The 17,500-nt window shown below is 43.4% G+C and overlaps 1 protein-coding gene across 8 annotated transcripts in view; it reads right to left on the bottom strand.

Moving 5' to 3' along the window:
- Positions 1-17,500, bottom strand: part of sbno2b (strawberry notch homolog 2b) — a 149,826-nt gene that overhangs the window by 29,529 nt on the left and 102,797 nt on the right. For 7 of the 8 annotated variants that reach the window (XR_010035127.1, XM_063200484.1, XM_063200485.1 and 4 more), the window contains 13 exons: positions 14,159-14,323; positions 12,414-12,497; positions 11,763-11,868; positions 11,197-11,357; positions 7,467-7,600; positions 6,951-7,041; positions 6,307-6,453; positions 5,594-5,711; positions 4,421-4,526; positions 3,830-3,983; positions 2,953-3,129; positions 728-825; positions 364-446 (listed from right to left, as the gene is read on the bottom strand). Coding sequence is in view for 7 of the 8 variants with exons in the window: in XM_063200484.1 (XP_063056554.1) it covers positions 364-446; positions 728-825; positions 2,953-3,129; positions 3,830-3,983; positions 4,421-4,526; positions 5,594-5,711; positions 6,307-6,453; positions 6,951-7,041; positions 7,467-7,600; positions 11,197-11,357; positions 11,763-11,868; positions 12,414-12,497; positions 14,159-14,323 (1,624 nt within the window). In the remaining variant the exon portion in view is untranslated. The remainder of the gene's footprint in view (positions 1-363; positions 447-727; positions 826-2,952; positions 3,130-3,829; positions 3,984-4,420; positions 4,527-5,593; positions 5,712-6,306; positions 6,454-6,950; positions 7,042-7,466; positions 7,601-11,196; positions 11,358-11,762; positions 11,869-12,413; positions 12,498-14,158; positions 14,324-17,500) is intronic. The other variant, XM_063200489.1, reaches the window with a different exon arrangement.

The raw sequence follows: 17,500 nt of genomic DNA, 5'->3' as shown, positions 1-17,500 counted from the left end.
ACATGTTTGTCTCAGCATCATAAGGAAATTGCTGGGGTTAAATCTTCTGTACAGTACACGTGGAACATGGCAGTTAGGTAGAGTGGCAACTGCTTATGGTGGGGGCAGGTTGCATATGGATGGGGTGGGGTTGGGGGTGCATTTGGTGGTGGGTGTGCTACATTTTCCGCTACGTCACATCACGCGGGGATAAATCTACAGTACACAGTGTGGCTGCTTTTGGTGGGTGGGAGGTGGTTGCTTATGGTGTATGTAATATGTGTGTGTGTGTGTGTGTGTGTGTATGTGTGTGTGTGTGTGTGTGTGTGTGTGTGTGTGTGTGTGTGTGTGTGTGTGTGTGTGTGTGTGTGTGTGTGTGCTTACGTTTCCTCTTGCTTCCGGCTCCCTTCTCCCTGCGTTGCTTCTCGGAGGGGAAATGCTTCTGAACCAGCGACTGGAACACACCCCTGCACAAGTGGACACACAGATTACAATGAACACACCCCTGCACAAGTGGACACACAGATTACAATGAACACACCCCTGCACAAGTGGACACACAGATTACAATGAGGAATGAACACACTAATGCACACACACACACGCACGCACGCACGCACGCACGCACGCACGCACGCACGCACACACACACACACACACACACACACGAAGACACTCTTGACTTGACTGACATCCATCAACAGCACATGAAACGGGAAACAGATGGGAGCATGGGAGTAGCACTCACTCTGCGGCCGATACAAATCTGTCCAGGTGTCCATCATTCTCATCCAGCACCTCTCGCGTACGCGCCTCGCCTGTGGACTGCAGCCCAATCACCACACACTGGCCACCGGGAAGACAGGAGCGAGAGAGAGAAAGGGAGAGAGAGAGAGAGAGAGAGAGAGACAGAGAGAGAGACAGAGAGACAGAGAGGGAGAGAGAGAGAGAGAGAGAGAGAGAGAGAGAGAGAGAGAGAGAGAGAGAGAGAGAGAGAGAGAGAGAGAGAGAGAGAGAGAGAGAGAGATGAAGAAAGAAAATAAGGGAGACAGAGAAAAGAGACAGGCCAACAGAAGAAGAAACAGAGAAACAGAGAGAGAAATATTAGAGTAGATATTAGCTGAAGGAAACCACCCTACAGTGAGTTGTTATCTTTCCAATGTCACCTCCTCTGTGTTATACCCCACGTCAATATGGTGGAATGCTGACATTCACGTGAAAATTCCCGGATGTCCAACTTAGTGAAAAAGCTGTTCTGAACGCTCTGCGAGGTCAGTTACCATGACCGCGAACTGGAGTTTGAGGCAAAGTGCACAATTCTTTACGGTGTTAAATTCAGAGAGGGAGTTACGGACGGTATGTTGTAAATCCTGCTCTGAATCCTAGATTTTGTTTTGTTGCTTCAACACGGTGAACAAAATTTGACTGTTGCTAGTGTAGATTTACTGTAATACCACACTATTTACTCTGTGGGAATCTGCATCGGCATCAGTAGCAGCGGCAGCAGCTCTTGGCCACCCGCTGAGCACTGGGATAAACAGAGGGAGGGAGGGAGAGAGAGAGGGATATAACAGAGGGAGGGAGGGAGGGAGAGAGGGAGAGAGGGATGGATGTAACTGTAAGCGCTCGATCCTGCTCTGTTCTGACTCCCCCACCTCATGCCTCATTAGCGCTCTCCCTCGCTTCAGGAATTGGCTAATTAGCCAAACTCGCGCTGCTTAACACTGACTGCTGAAGAGAGAGAGAGAGAGAGAGAGAGAGAGAGAGAGAGAGAGAGAGAGAGAGAGAGAGAGAGAGAGAGAGAGAGAGAGAGAGAGAGAGAAAGAGAGAAAGAGAGAGAGAGAAAACAAAGAGGGCCCTCGCTTCAGGAATTGGCTAATTAGCCAACATCGCGCTGCTTAACACTGACTGCCGGAGAGAGAGAGAGAGAGAGAGAGAGAGAGAGAGAGAGAGTAAAAGAGGGCATTTATGCTCCATTTGTACGTACTTGGCTGCTGGTAACTGCTCTCTCTGGATATTGCTATTACGCTGGGGATGTGTGTAAATTTGTAATGAGCGGAGTCCAAAAGTGGAGTGGACTTTAACTGGACGGCTGCTCATAATATCTGCTGAGGTAAATATTATACAGAAATGAAATCTTATTGACCTCTATGGATGCAGGTGTTTCTGTTTTAACAGCTACGCCGGCCAAGCCAAGTCACAGATTTCTCCGTGTTGATTTTGTGTGTCTGCTTCACATCTTGGAGCATATCACTCTGCAAGGGGCAAATACTGAACACTTTTAGAGACAGCAACGCCTCTTTTTGCAGCGCTCTTTTACATGTGGAATCATTTGGCCTTGGCCTTGGCTCAAACGGCTAACGCAATGTACTTTTACATTGGGGACCTGGGTTCAATTCTGTCCTGAGGTCATTTATCGATTCTCCCCTTCCAGACATGAAGGACTACGCTTCCGAAACGTTGTGCCATTAGACTTTGTTTTGGGAGCATAGAACATAGAAGTGTTGCAGACCTTTAAAGCTAGGCTCAAACTACACGACTCCCGATTGTGTGTCCGATTTTGAGGTCGTGGTGCACCGCACACTAGAGGAGAATCGCAACTGCCAATCTTATCCCCGCTCGCAACCACCAAGACAATGCCCGACGTTCTATTTCCAGTCGCAAATGTCAAACACTGTTTGATTTCTACGATTTGCGATCGGCAACTCTTTGAGCCGCCAAAGTTCTATCTTAGAACTTCGCACACCATGAGGAACTCTTTCCCGACAGTACATGTGTATGAGAAGTGAAGCCTCACCTTGCCGGCGTCCAGCTCGGGACGTTAACCCTCACCTTGTGTATATGTATACTCTACATGTGTATGAGAAGTGAACCCTCACCTTGTGTATATGTATACTCTACATGTGTATGAGAAGTGAACCCTCACCTTGTGTATATGTATACTCTACATGTGTATGAGAAGTGAAGCCTCACCTTGCCGGCCTCCAGCTCAGTCTTGGCCAGCTCCACCAGGCGTCGCACCTTGGCGGCGATGCAGAGGTACTTGAAGAAGCGCTGGTGCGAGGACCAGAACTGGCCCCACAGCGACTTCCTGGACACCAGGCCCAGCATGTCGGCCGCCTGCGTGAACACGCTCAGAGCCTCCGCCCACTGCATCATGGGAGAAAAAACAGGTGCAGGAAGGAGGAAGGAGGAGGGGGTCAAATGAGTTGAGAGAATGTTATAGCTAGGTATACGCTTTGTGTTAATTACTCTAGGAAATTACTTAAAAATTAAGTAAAATAACTTAATACGTTCTTTAAAACTTCTAGCAAATCTGACAGCATGCAAAATCAGATACAGGCCTACAATTTTATGCCTAAGTTATTCACAATTTCAAATCAATTTTGTTTTGATTTCAGGAAGGTTTCCGTGACAAGTTCATCATACCTAAAAAGCTCTTGAGCACATGTATTAATTTATTTACATAATCACTGCAACAGCCTGACAGACCATTGAAAAAGGCAATTCCGGGGGCGCTGTGGCGCAGCGCTCCAAGCCCCCCACATTTGGGGTCATTTCCCGACCTTACCCCATCTCCCTCTCCCAATCATTTCCTGTCTACTCTCACACGGTCCTGCAATAATAAAGGACACCCCACCCCCCCCCCCCCCAAAAAAAGAAGAAAAAAAAGGAAAAAGGCAATCCAAAAGTTATTCACCCTTTCAAATCAATTTTGTTTCGATTTCAGGGAGGTTTCCGTGACTAGTTCATCATACCTAAAAAGCTCTTGAGCACATTTATTCATTTATTTATATATCACTGCAAAAGCCTGACAGACCATTGAAAAAGGCAAATCCAATGTCCTCACCAGTTTGGCCGCCTTGTTGTAGACCAGTTTGAAGTCCTGGTCCAGGCCGATCTCCTCGATGCGGAAGGACACTCCCGAGAAGCTCAGCTGCCGCGCGATGTACATCCCACTCACCTTCATGTCCATGGCAACTATCTCCATGGCACCAACACCCCTTCGCAGGAACAAAAACAGATTTTTTTCCTTTCTTTTTTTTACAATCCAAAATGAATGTAAATACAAGAGAATATACGGTTATTCAAGATTCATTAAAAAGTTTTGAATTCTAATACAGTATGTTGCCATATCATATCAGATCATATTTTGTGTGTGAGGTGTTTGTGTATATTGTATAAGTATAATAAATATACATATATTACAATATAATATACTATATTACATTGTAAGAAATGTATTTTATATTTGTTATACTTATACTACCCATTTCCAGGTGTATTTTTATTTTTATTTTTGTTTATTTATATTCAACACAAACAGAGTATGACCAATTTGCTTCAACAAAATCATTAAAAATCATCAGAATCAAAAAACTTGTTTTACTTACTCATGTCAACAATGACAGATCAGCAACTCAAGTGACCTTTAACTGACCTCTTTTCGATGGCGTGCAGGAAGTCATCGAATGCTCGGAACGGCGTGCCATCTCCCCAGATGCCCAGCCGGCTCATGTAGATCATGTTCTTTGGCTCCGACGCCCCTATAGGCAGCGCAAAGACAAGACACACACATGTTCAGTGTTTTCCACAGAATTTGTGTTGGTCAAGGTGGCGTTAAAGGCATATATTTTTGGTTAAGCAACTTTAGAAATTACATTCACAACATGAAATCTTTATCTTTTCAGGGGACCTAGCCAAGGTGGCAGATGTTTCCTGTCAAGGTGGCCGCCTTAGCAATAAAGTGTTGGGGGAAACCCTGATGTTGGTGAGACACAGAAAGTGGGTTTGCCTTGTTTTTATGCTTTTATTTTACTGCATTTTCAGCGCAAAGACAAGTTTTGTCAGAGGACGCGCTCAACTTCTTGGGAAAAAAAAAATTTCTTTTCTTTGGGTGTGTGATAAAAAGTAGCAACTTAAAGAAGAAAAATCCGCCCTCACAAACTATGTCTCATTATTTATGCATAGATTACCACCATGTCCACTAACAAAGTAGGTTCGGCTATCAAGCCTTCATCAGTGCGTGGTCAGTGCAAAAACACACATGTTGGTGAGACACAGGAAGTGGATTTGGGTCAAAGATGTCAAACATGAAATTGTCCTTCAGTGCAACGGATACTTTTCCTTACTGTTACTGGCAAAAAACTTGTTTCTTTTTCAATTATTTTTTTGGCTAGGCTTTCATGTATTCACTTGAAAAAAAAATATTTACAGATACAGTAAGCAAAAGGCACTGAAGGACAATTTCATGTTGGACGTCTTTGACCCGTTTGCGTTGTTTTTATGCTTTTATTTTACTGCATTTCCTTTAGCCTTATTTGTAATTCATGACAACTAAATCTAATGGCAGAACATCAGGAGCAATTGTGTCCCAGTGTTGTATTACGTAGAAGTAGAAGTACTCTTCCAGATGTAATTACAATAACAGTGGTATGATATTACATGGTTTCAGCTTTGTAACATCATACTACTGGGGTTGTAATTACATCTGTACGACTACTTCTATTTCTACTTTATACAACTTTGTTGTTCACAGTACAAGGAATCTGAGCCATTTTGGACAATATTTACAAGAAGTTCTGATTATGTATTGCACAGACAGGATGTTTACCTGTGGCACTGGCGTACACCACCCTGGCCTTGGGCAGCTTGCTCTGCAGATCTAAGACGGCCTTGCCCATCTTGGTGGACGTGGCATTCTTGGCTTTGTGGCATTCATCAAACACGATCTAGAACACGGCCGCGGTCAAGGACAACACTTCCACAGAAGCAACACAAGACCACAAGTGTACTAACACAGTTCTAAAGAAACACGACCACAAGTGTACTGTCTAACTGTCTGACCGCCAAACTTACTGAGGGGCAAAAAATACAGCAACAATAACAACGGTTTCCGTTTGTCTGATCGAAGGTGGAAAAAAAATTACAAAAAAACAGAGGGATGCTGTTACATTATCCAGCGAATATTGCTAACATCCTGTCTTTTTCAGTTAGTGGGTATGCGCTTCTCTTAAGAGATAGCAATAGCTGTAGTGTTCATCACACATATAGTGTTACTCGACACCGTGCAAGATGAAAAATCAGGCGACAGCAAAGAAGCAAAAAAAAAGAAAGCCACAGAGAAGAGGAAAAATAGAAGTATTACCTCCATTATTACCCCAGGAGGAGCGGATAGAAGAGCATACAGTATGACTCCTTCAAAGTCTGTACGATTAAAAATCAGAGGATGGCAAAGAAGCATAATAGAAGAAGTTAAAACAAAAAAACACACAGAGAAGTATCACATTCATTATGGTTCATGCATGTCTCATAAGAAGAGGATACGACTCCCTCGAAGTCTGGCTGGCACCAGTCCAGGATCTGCTTGAGTCGGGTCCGCAGCTGCCCGCCCGCCTGGCTCTCACCAATCAGCGCCGAGTAGGTGGCGAACAGCACGCCCTCTGAGGTAGCAGTGGTGTCCCCGTACTTAATCTATAATGCAGTGGCAAATTAGATTAGATTAGATTAGATGCCTTTATTGTCCCCAAGGGGAAATTTTCACTACCATCAAACAAGTTTACAACCAAACATAAAGACAACCCCCCCCCAAAAAAAACCAAAAAAAAACCACACATTCTCAATAGAGTACACAAGGACAACATCAAGACATCAAGTGCAAAATGCATTCATACACAAATACTGCCAATAGAACATTAGAACTTATCACACAGAGATATAGTCATATAGATATATTGATATCAGAGATGCAGTCAAGCACAAGCACAGGACACCGTCTGTAGTTCTTTAGTTCTTTATCATTTCTGGCAACATGGCTGAGTGCTACGTGTTATCAGCACAACTGGTGGACTCAAAACAATATTCTCAGTTTGTCTAGAACTTGACAAAAACCCTATTCTGACCAGACGAGGCATCGCTCCTGTAAAGTCTAAATGGCACACACACATGTGAGCAGTGTGTTGAATAGTCACCTTATTTAAGGCGTGTACGGGGATGTCGGGTGCGTTGATGTCTTTGAGATCTCTCTCTGCGTCATATTTCAAGTCGTTGGAAACACTGAACCTGGAGAACGGACAGAGAGGGAGAGAGAGGGAGAGCTTAGAGCATCACTGTGAAAGGCAAAGGTTGATATACAGAACAGTTGTGAAAAATGACGTTCAGTTCGCAGTTATTGAATATTCTGTGGAATGTGTGCTTGTGTGTGTGTGTGCGTTTGCTGAACAGAAATTACATCATTGTGTGTTCACAGACAGGCTATAACTCCCTGTCTCTACTGATTATGTAAGGTAAGACCTGACTGAGCCCCTGGCACACAAATGTTTGCTTTATCTGTGTGCGTGCGTGCGTGCATGCATGTGTGTGTGTTTGTGTGTGCGTGAGTAAGTGTGTGTGTTTGTTTTAAAAAACCCTGTGTCCAGTGCACGTGCATGCGTGTGTGCGTGTGTGCGTGCGTGCGTGCAACGGTGTGTACATCTCTTGCTCCTCACCACAGTGCTCTCTTGCGCCCCTTCAGGTAGTTCTCCAGTATGATGCCGGCCACCGTGCGGCCCTTCCCCACCCCCGCCCCGTCCCCCAGCAGGAAGCCGGCACGCTGCTGATTCTGGAGAATCACCTCGTGTTGCTGTAAAGTACAGTAGATAGGGATGCAAATGATTAATCGATTAATCGACTTTAATCGATCAATGCGTTAATCGATTAAAAAACATTAATCGCAATTAATCGGCAATTCAACTGACAAGAGACCCAGGTGAAATGGGCAAATGAGAAGAGTGTGCGTGAAGAGGGGTGTGAATAGTGGGAATATTTAAATCACCCTTGGATTAAAGAATTTAAAGCGAATTCATTTAAATGTAGCATTTTATTTCACTTTTTAATATACATTTTTAGATTTGGTAGTTTTTTTTTTGAGAAACATGGAGATGGGTGCTCTGCCCCATCTCACAGCAGGAAGCATGCTGCCTGGTTACCACCAGAACTAATAGCAAGAGAGATTGTGCAAGGCAGGATGGGACTTCCCAGGCTAGCAGGAAGCTTCTGATTCTTGAGGATCACCTCGTGTTACAAAGGGATGGAGAGACGGACAGACGGCCGGACACAGAGTCAATTACAGCAAGGAGCTTCACTCAGTGCTCATCAATTACCTTAAAGGTGATGATAACTTCAAATGTAGCAAAAAAGTGGCGCACCTTGCATCAAGTGGCCTTATTTGCAGTTTAAAGACACCTGATGCAAGGTGCCCTCCTTTTTTTGGTTACGTTTATACGGACACAGACACACATCATGAGCCAAACCCGCTGTTTAAAGCCTTTGTTTTCAAGTAGAAAGGTTAACTGGAGTACTACAGGAAAAGCGTACCAATGCTTCAGTGAGATAAGTAGTGATATACGCCTACTGTACTGTCTGTGATAGCGTTTATCTAATATGACATCTCTGTATTTACTATGTGACCTTAACATGCATATATTTCTGTTTTTTTGTATGTGTGGGAGAGTAAGTGTTGTCCTTTATGTGTGTCAGCAGTTGAGATTTAGGAGCAGCATGTTACAGTAATACAGTATATATTTATGTGTGTGCCGTATGGATTTGGATGCCTACGAATGTGTGCACACCTATGTGTGTGAATATGTGTGTATGCCTGTATGCCTGTGTGTGTGTGAGAGTGTGTGTGTTGATAAAAAAGACTACCCCTAGCAGGCGTAGATGGTGTGCATGTGTGTGTGTCTGCGTATGGATCCCTAACTGGCAGGCGTAGATGGTGTGTCTCTGTGTGTGTGTGTGTGTGTGTGTGTGTGTGTGTGTGTGTGTGTGTGTGTGTGTGTGTGTGTGTGTGTGTGTGTGTGTGTGTGTGTGTGTGTGTGTGTGTGTGTGTGTGTGTGTGTGTGTGTGTGTGTGTGTACTGTATGTACTGTGTGTGTGTGTGTGTGTGTGTGTGTGTGTGTGCGTGTATGTATGTGTGTGTGTGTGTGTGTATCTGTGTGTGTGTGTGTGTGTGTGTGTGTGTGTGTGTGTGTGTGTGTGTGTGTGTGTGTGTGTGTGTGTGTGTGTGTGTGTGTGTGTGTGTGTGTGTGTGTGTGTGTGTACTGTATGTACTGTGTGTGGGTAGATGACGGATAGGCAGCAAAAAACATTTTTTTCACAAAACATTGTTTATGAGGGAAAAAAGTATATGTCTACGTAGTGCAGCAATTAATCTTTCAAAAAATCCAAGTGGTCACAATGCTGGTCTATTCATTGATTATTTATTTACGTTGATAAAGCAATTTGCCGAAAATATGTCCTTTGGTGTGACGTTAAGAAATAAATATATTAAGTAATGTAGAAATGGCTTGATGGAGTTATATGAACATTGTTTCACTCTTCATATTTATTGCAATTTTTTAAAGTCTTAATTTAATGAGAAATTACCATTTAAGTATTTTTTTCCCATTAGATGTGAGATTATTAGAAACCTTCGAGGAAAAACAGGGATATCTTTCTTTTAAATGTTCAAAATTGTCCGAATTTATACTAACTTTTCAGGGACGATAATTTGTTCTTCCCTAATGCAATATTCAGTGTTTATCAAACATATTGTTTAGCTCAAACAAATATTTGAGCGTTTAAAACATGTCACACCGTAGGACATTCATGTCACGCTAAAGGACAGAAATTTAAAACTGAGCCAGAAACAAATATATCAACGTGATTATTTTGTCTTTTGATCATAATATAATGTTGTAGTCAATATGGACCTACACTTTACACTTATAAGTCTTTGAATCGTCGATTATCAGCCTATCGTAACTCTTAATGACAGCCATGCGGTCATTAAATGTAACCTGCAGAGCTCATAAGACTCATACTGAAGTGTGACCTTGGCATGACCATCACACTTTTGTAGGTATGCTATGACTGTCACACCATTGAACCTGTAGTGTGTAGTGACCAGTGCCTGTTTGGTATCTCAAGCTGGACAGCACATTTATGCTGTATATTGAGCTCTACACAGCATACTTTATTAATCTATACTCCTCTATATACTCTCTCACTGATCTTTCCTTCACTGTTACCGTTATATTTTATGGTTTCAAAGCACCGTTAATGACATTTTATATCATTTGACAGTATCTAAAATCAACAGCAAATATTCATGAACAATGCATCAAAGTATAAATTCCAAAGCCCAATAAAGGAATAAGTAATTTGAATACACAATATTTATCTAGTCAAACAACAAAACAAAAAAATATGCACTACCAGTTGTTTTAAAAGCTATTTCTCAAATACAGTCCATTGGTGTGACCTGTTTGTCCTATGGTGTGATACTCCAAAGTGTCACACCATAGGACTTTTACCATCACACCATAGGACTTTTACCATCACACCATAGGACTTTTGAGCTTTTGAGTTAATTTAAAGCCATGTCGTTGCCAACTGAAATACAATTTCACCTTTAGTAAGATTCATTTTCATACATCTACATAAGAAAAAAATATGAAAAATATACACTATTGTCAAAATGTATTTTATGGCTGTCACACCAAAGGACTACAAAACTAATACATCTTGTGGTAGCAAAACATAATTGATTGACTGAAGAACTCTGAGAGAAAAATCTAAAATCCACCCTTGCCATTGGCTTCTTAAGGGTCTAAAGTCACAATTTATGTACCGCTGGAGCTTCAACAATAGATAATTATCCACAGAATTAACCAAAAATATGATGTCACACCACAGGACATTGTTTTCTGTGACAAAGTTTCATAAGTCCATACGGTCTCAGAAAAACAGGAAAAAAATTAAGCATTGCCACTTGCTAAAATAGACACCTTGAAAAACATGCCAGGGTTGTTTAGACAAATGACTGAGCTTTGATTATTTATTTAAAAATGTTTTAATATGGAGAACCAGGCTTGCCTCAATCACACCATAGGACAAATGTGACATTTGACTCAAAATTAAGTATACTTATTTAAGCTCTGTATATATTACACATTACTTTTTCACAACAACGACATTAGTTTAATCATTTAAAGCATTGACAATTTTGAAAGCATGAATTTACTTAATTTTAAGAGCCTGCGACAGCAAAATTTACACGTCACGTCATCTACCCGTGTGTGTGTGTGTGTGTGTGTGTGTGTGTGTGTGTGTGTGTGTGTGTGTGTGTGTGTGTGTGTGTGTGTGTGTGTGTGTGTGTGTGTGTGTGTGTGTGTGTGTGTGTACACTGCTCCCTACCTGGCAGGCGTAGATGATGGCCTCCAGCTGGAGAGCGGACAGCAGGCCGGTGTTGATGGTGGGCTCCGGGATGGAGAGTGTGTACGTCACGTCCGGAGGCGGGACACTGGACAAGGTGTTAGTCTCTACCACACGATCCGGATGGGACACACCTATGGTGGCTGGAAGGAGAGACGACATTACATTACATTGTGCTTTTTCATCCAAAGCGACTTAGTTGTTTGTCAGGGAATTGGTTACAGTCCCTAGAGTAATGTGGGGTTAGGTGCCTTACTCACAGGAACAAACACAATGCAGTGGCTGGGAGGAGAGAAGACATTACATTTCATCTAGCTTATGCTTTTATCTGTGTGTGTGTGTGTGTGTGTGTGTGTGTGTGTGTGTGTGTGTGTGTGTGTGTGTGTGTGTGTGTGTGTGTGTGTGTGTGTGTGTGTGTGTGTGTGTGTGTGTGTGTGTGTGTGTGTGTGTGTGTGTGTGTGTGTGTGTGTGTGTGTGTGTGTGTGTGTGTTAGTGTGTGTGTGTGTGTCCGCGCGTGCGTGCGTGCACGTGTGTGTGTGTGTGTTTACATTTGGAGGGTTTGTAGTCTGCGTAGGTGTCCACATGGCCGAGCTCCTCAGACTCCTCCTCCTCTGCCTCCTGCTCTGTATCAGCTGGAGTCACAGGCCTTGGAGTCTAGAGAGAGAGAGAGAGAGAGAGAGAGGAAGAGAGAGAGGGAGAGAGGCAGAGGGGGAGAAGGAGAGAGAGAGGGGGGGGGCAGAGAGAGCAAGAGAGAGAGAGGGGGGGGGAGAGAGAGAGCAAGAGAGAGAGAGCAAGAGAGAGAGCAAGAGAGAGAGAGAGAGAGAGAGAGAGAGAGAGAGAGAGAGAGAGAGAGAGAGAGAGAGAGAGAGAGAGAGAGAGAGGTTAAGTCAAAGGGCTCAACCAACTGTGAGTAGCAAACACGCTGACAATGAAAAACCTAAAGCCACATAGGCCACTGAGCAAGGGAAGAAGAAGAAGAAGAAGAAGAAGAAGAAGAAGAAGAAGAAGAAGAAGAAGAAGAAGAAGAGGAGGAGGAGGAGTATGAAGAAGAAGAAGAAGAAGAAGAAGAAGAAGAAGAAGAAGAAGAAGAAGAAGAAGAAGAAGAAGAAGAAGAAGAAGAAGAAGAAGAAGAAGAGGGAGAAGAGGAAAAAGAGGAAGAAGAAGTAAAAGATGGAGTGCCATGGAGTGTGAGATGATACCTGGAAGACTATGGGAGGTGGGGTACTGATAATGGCCTTGAAGTCTTCTAAACTCTTCAGGCCCTGAAACCTGTTGGCGCTCAACTGGAGAACACACACAAAAGAAAAACATATAAACCAAATGTAAATAAAGGATAACAAATAAGTATAGACATAAACAATGAAACAAGCAACAAAAAAATGAAATTGAGATCATGGAATCATGGAATCAATCACGCTAATATATATATAGTATAATCAGAGCTCTAAATTAACACCTGCCAACCAACCAAATGCTGGTGAGGATTCAGTTTGGCTGGTAGAAAAGAAAGCTCGCAAGCCACTTTGACAAATAGAGAATGTAATGTATGTGTAGCTGCTAACATTTAACATCTACAGTAAGTACTAGCCAAATTAGCAAGTGATGAAAAAAGATTATCTAAAGCCCAATATACTGTAGTACATGAATGAGTCTGTAGCTTGACAAACATGATGACGCACAAAACAACATGATGAGCTCACAAAAATGCAGAGGAAAGCAGAGGTGAGTGGTCAGACTGACATCCGGTAACAGTAGAGTGATATGGTTATGAGTAAGTGAGTAAGGCTTCCATGGAAGGGCTGGTGAGGTGAGGACAGTGCCCTGCCCGCGAGGTAAACTGTAGTGCAGTGGTTCCCAACCTATGGGCTGGGGCCCACTGGTGGGCCCTGAAGGTATTCCAAGTGGGCCTTGAAATCATTTTCCAAAAATAATAATCATATTTTGGTGTGTGTTGTTGTTGATTTATTTGAGTTTTATTCTTTACTGGGTCAGAGGTGGGCCCCGAACATTTTTGACAATTTCGAGTGGGCCCCAATTTGAAAAAGCTTGGGAACCCCTGCTGTAGTGTATTGCATCATGTGCTGCTTGCCTGCTTGCTTGTGTGGTTTGGTCCCTGAATATGTTTGCACACTGCACCCTAGGCCTACTCTTCAGAACAAGGGTGTTTGCGTTCTGAGCAAGTTCAAAACATTGCTTCATTGCTTCCTTGTGTACGTGTGTGCGTGTGTGTGTGTGTGTGTGTTTGTGTGTGTGCCCACGCGTGCGTGTGCGTATGTTCATGCATGCGTGCGCGTGTCTGCAGGCATACTGTATGTGTGTCTGTGTGTGCATGCATGTGTGTGAAAGTATGTATCTGTGTGTGCCTGTGTGCATGTCAATGTGTGTGTGCATGCATGTGTGTGTGCGACCCTCAGCTTAGTGGCAGCCATCAGAGCAGGTGTGTGTTATGTTGTGAGAGAGGCTCATAAAGGTTGGAGCATGCATAGGTTTCTTTATTAACGTGTCTGTGTAATAAAGCAACCTATGCAGTTGTGTGTGAGGCATTAGTTCCCACCTCTGACTGGCTGTGTGTGTGTGTGTGTGTGTGTGTGTGTGTGTGTGTGTGTGTGTGTGTAGCTCCCACCTCTGGCTGGCTGTGTGTGTGTGTGTGTGTGTGTGTGTGTGTGTGTGTGTGTGTGTGTGTGTGTGTGTGTGTGTGTGTGTGTGTGTGTGTGTGTGTGTGTGTGTGTGTGTGTGTGTGTGTGTGTTGTGTGTGTGTGTGTGTGTGTGTGTGTGTGTGTGTGTGTAGCTCCCACCTCTGGCTGGCTGTGTGTGTGTGTGTGTGTGTGTGTGTGTGTGTGTGTGTGTGTGTGTGTGTGTGTGTGTGTGTGTGTGTGTGTGTGTGTGTGTGTGTGTGTGTGTGTGTGTGTGTGTGTGTGTGTGTGTGTGTTAGTTTATTTCCCACCTCTGGCTGGCTCTGTGCGGGGGTGTTGATGTCCCATATCGTGGGCACTCGCGCCAGGCTGCTGCTGGAGGAGGGCAGGAAGGAGCCATCCGTGTACTCCGATAGCGAGTCCGTCGGGGAGGAGAAGAGCGACGTGGAGGACAGGTCATCTAGGCAGGAGAGGTCCTGAGGAGGGGGAGAGAGAGGAAGAGGAGGAGGAGAGAGAGAGAGAGAGAGAGAGAAGGGGGAGAGAGAGAGAGAGAGAGAAGGGGGAGAGAGAGGAAGAGAGAGAGATATATTAATTGATACTCTTAATACACGCAGGCTTAGTGTTCTTAATGTTCTTTATCGACCGTAACGTTCTGTTACCCATTGTGATGTCATTCGTAAGCTTTGGCAACACTGACATGAACAGGCATGCCAATAAAGCATATTGGAATTTGAATTGAAATTTGAGAGAGAGAGAGAGAGAGAGAGAGAGAGAGAGAGAGAGAGAGAGAGAGAGAGAGAGAGAGAGGGAGAGAGAAAAAAGAGATAAGGTTTTAGTGTGTAAGTGTTTAAGTGTGTTAAGTGTTAGGTGTAAGGTGTAAGTTAACGTAACGTCTACAATAACCACCAGAAAATAAGAAACACAGCCGGAATGCAAGTTCCTTGATTTCTATGGCAAAAAGAGATCAGGTAGCCGCTCCCTTACGCCATTCCACCAGTGGAACACTATAATAGTCACTGAAAAAACGTAACTACTATAGTACTACACCACTATGACAGTGCACAGGGCCTTTAGTAATACATTTGATTACAACTTGGGACTTGGTCATTACAATTTTGAGGTCAATGAGGTTATTAACAGAGGCTCTGCACAAAGCGGTTAATAAGCTGCCTACACCACCACAGTAATTGGGAAAGCAACTCAGCAGCTAGTGGTCTGATGATGAAGTGTTACTGCCATGTTTCAACAACACCTTAAGACACATCTCTTCCCGGAGGCTTATAGCTGCTAGTTCCACAAGCACATTCACTTGCATGCACTCACACACACACTCACGCACTGACGCGCACACACACTCACACTTTCCTATACGATACATTGTGAAGCGACCTTGGGTGTTTTGAAAGGCGATATATAAAACAAAATTATTATTATTATTATTATTATTATTATTATTATTATTATTATTATTATCACTGTGATCGTCAAGGGCGGCCCTATCCTGTCCTGTCCTGTCCTGCGAGCGTCAGCTTCCTATCTGATCTTTTTTGACCATTCCCTGCACAGTGTCCCTTTAAGTAACAGATTGAGACTTAGGTCATTATAATTTTGCGGTCAATGAGGTTATAACATAGCACAAAGTGGTTCATTAGCTGCCTACACCACCACAGTAATAGGGAAAGTAAGTCAGCAGGGAGTGTCAGGTCTGATGAAGTTTAAACAACATCTCTTCCCGGAGGCTTATAGCTGCTAGTCCTGCTAGTTCCACAAACACATTCACTTGCATGCACTCACACACACACTCACGCACTGACACGCACACACACTCACACTTTCCTATACGATACATTGTGAAGCGACCTTGGGTGTTTTGAAAGGCGCTATGTAAAACGAAATTATTACTATTATTATTATTATTGTTATTATTATTATAATTATTATTATTGCTATTATTATTATTATTATTACTGCGATCGTCAAGGGCGGCCCTGTTCTGTCTCCTGTCCTGCGAGCGTCAGCTTCCTATCTGATCCGGTCTGGAGATGAGTCAGTGGCTGGCACCTCACGCCACGCCAGGTGGGTGGGGACGATTTGCCACAGGTGGGAGGAGGTGTTATGGTGTTATAAACTCACTCACTCACCAGGAAGAAGGAAGCAAAATACAGAACTAAAATATGTAAAAAATATAGCATATGCACATAATTTACACAGAAAAAGAGACAGAGACAGAGAAAGAGAATGAGAGAGGTATGGGGAAATAAGGGAGGAAAGGTAAGTCAGTCTACTAGACAGACAAGCTGATATGCAGACAGTGCCACAGGAGTAACATACTCAGACGGAAGAAGGAAGCAAAATACAGAAATACAATATGTAAAAATATAGTATATGCACATAATTTACACAGAGAGAGAGATAGAGAATGAGAATGTGAAAGAGAATGACAGAGGAATGGGGAAATTAGGTAGAAAGGTAAGTCAGTTTACTAGACTGATGGGCAGATCAGACAGCACTACAGTAAAGGTGGGATGAGGAGGTGTTGTAACACTCTTAGCAGGAAGAAGGAAACATCATACACGAAACATTACTCGTTTACATCATACATGGAGCACAGCCCCATGAATCAGCCAGGGTACTGCATGACGTATAGAGCTCTAGGGCACGATGGGGCCCATATAGGATACAATATAGGGGAAGAGAGAAAAGAGAAGGGTGTAAACCAGTCAGAAAAAAAATGTACAGTATGTGTTTGTGCCATATGTGCATATGAGTTCAATGAGTGAACATTCAAGCTGAAAACCGATCACTCCACTTATTATCATCAAAAGACAGCCAGACGTCTCATTACCCCAACTCCACCAGTACCAAATGGATCCACCCACCCACCAACTGACCAGACAGCCCCCCTTACAAGGTAAAGAAATGTGGTGTTAATTCAACATTTAGAGAGTACTCTGTGACCAGATACACTCTAGAAGATGTTAAATTGACTCTCTAGTCTAAGTGTTGAATTAAATGTTGTTTCTTGAGGAAGCCGGCGAGTGATTGACAGCTGTCATTACCCGCTCCTGCCTTCACACATATTTAAATCCATCCTTCCCTCTTTCACCTGTCATATACGAAGGCTTCCTGAATTGTCCCACTAACTCCCCATACTCCACTTCACTAGAGCGCCCAGCTGCAATTCCTCTATACCAGTGTTTCTCAACCTTTCAACTCATGAAAAATCTCAAGGCACCCCAAACCAACAAGCCGCATAACATTAGCATCGCATCCAATACAACACAAGCTTAGAAAAGTAACACATTTGGAGACGTTCGGCACCCTGGTTGAGAAACACTGCTCTATACACACATAAGGGGGTAGGTAGAAGTGGATCTCATCCTGCAAATATGCCACACATGCCTATTGTACACCAAGCCCTCACTCAAGATTAAACTTGTGAACGCTGGAATATTGACTGTGTATCCACCTACCCCTCCTAATGACACAGCACCTTCGACGCTGCAACTAGTCAGGTCAAGAGCAATGCAAGTACTTTCTGATTTCCCGAAAATACGGGAATACACATGAGGTAGGGGATAGGTAGAAGCGAATCTCATACCGCTAATATGCCACACATGTCTATTGGAAACCAAGCACTCACTCAAGGGTAA

The sequence above is a fragment of the Engraulis encrasicolus genome, chromosome 6 (genome assembly GCF_034702125.1).
Source record: "Engraulis encrasicolus isolate BLACKSEA-1 chromosome 6, IST_EnEncr_1.0, whole genome shotgun sequence".
Lineage (NCBI taxonomy): Eukaryota > Metazoa > Chordata > Actinopteri > Clupeiformes > Engraulidae > Engraulis > Engraulis encrasicolus.
The sequence above is the reverse complement of the archived record's forward strand: the minus strand, read 5'-3'. Positions and strand labels throughout refer to the sequence as shown.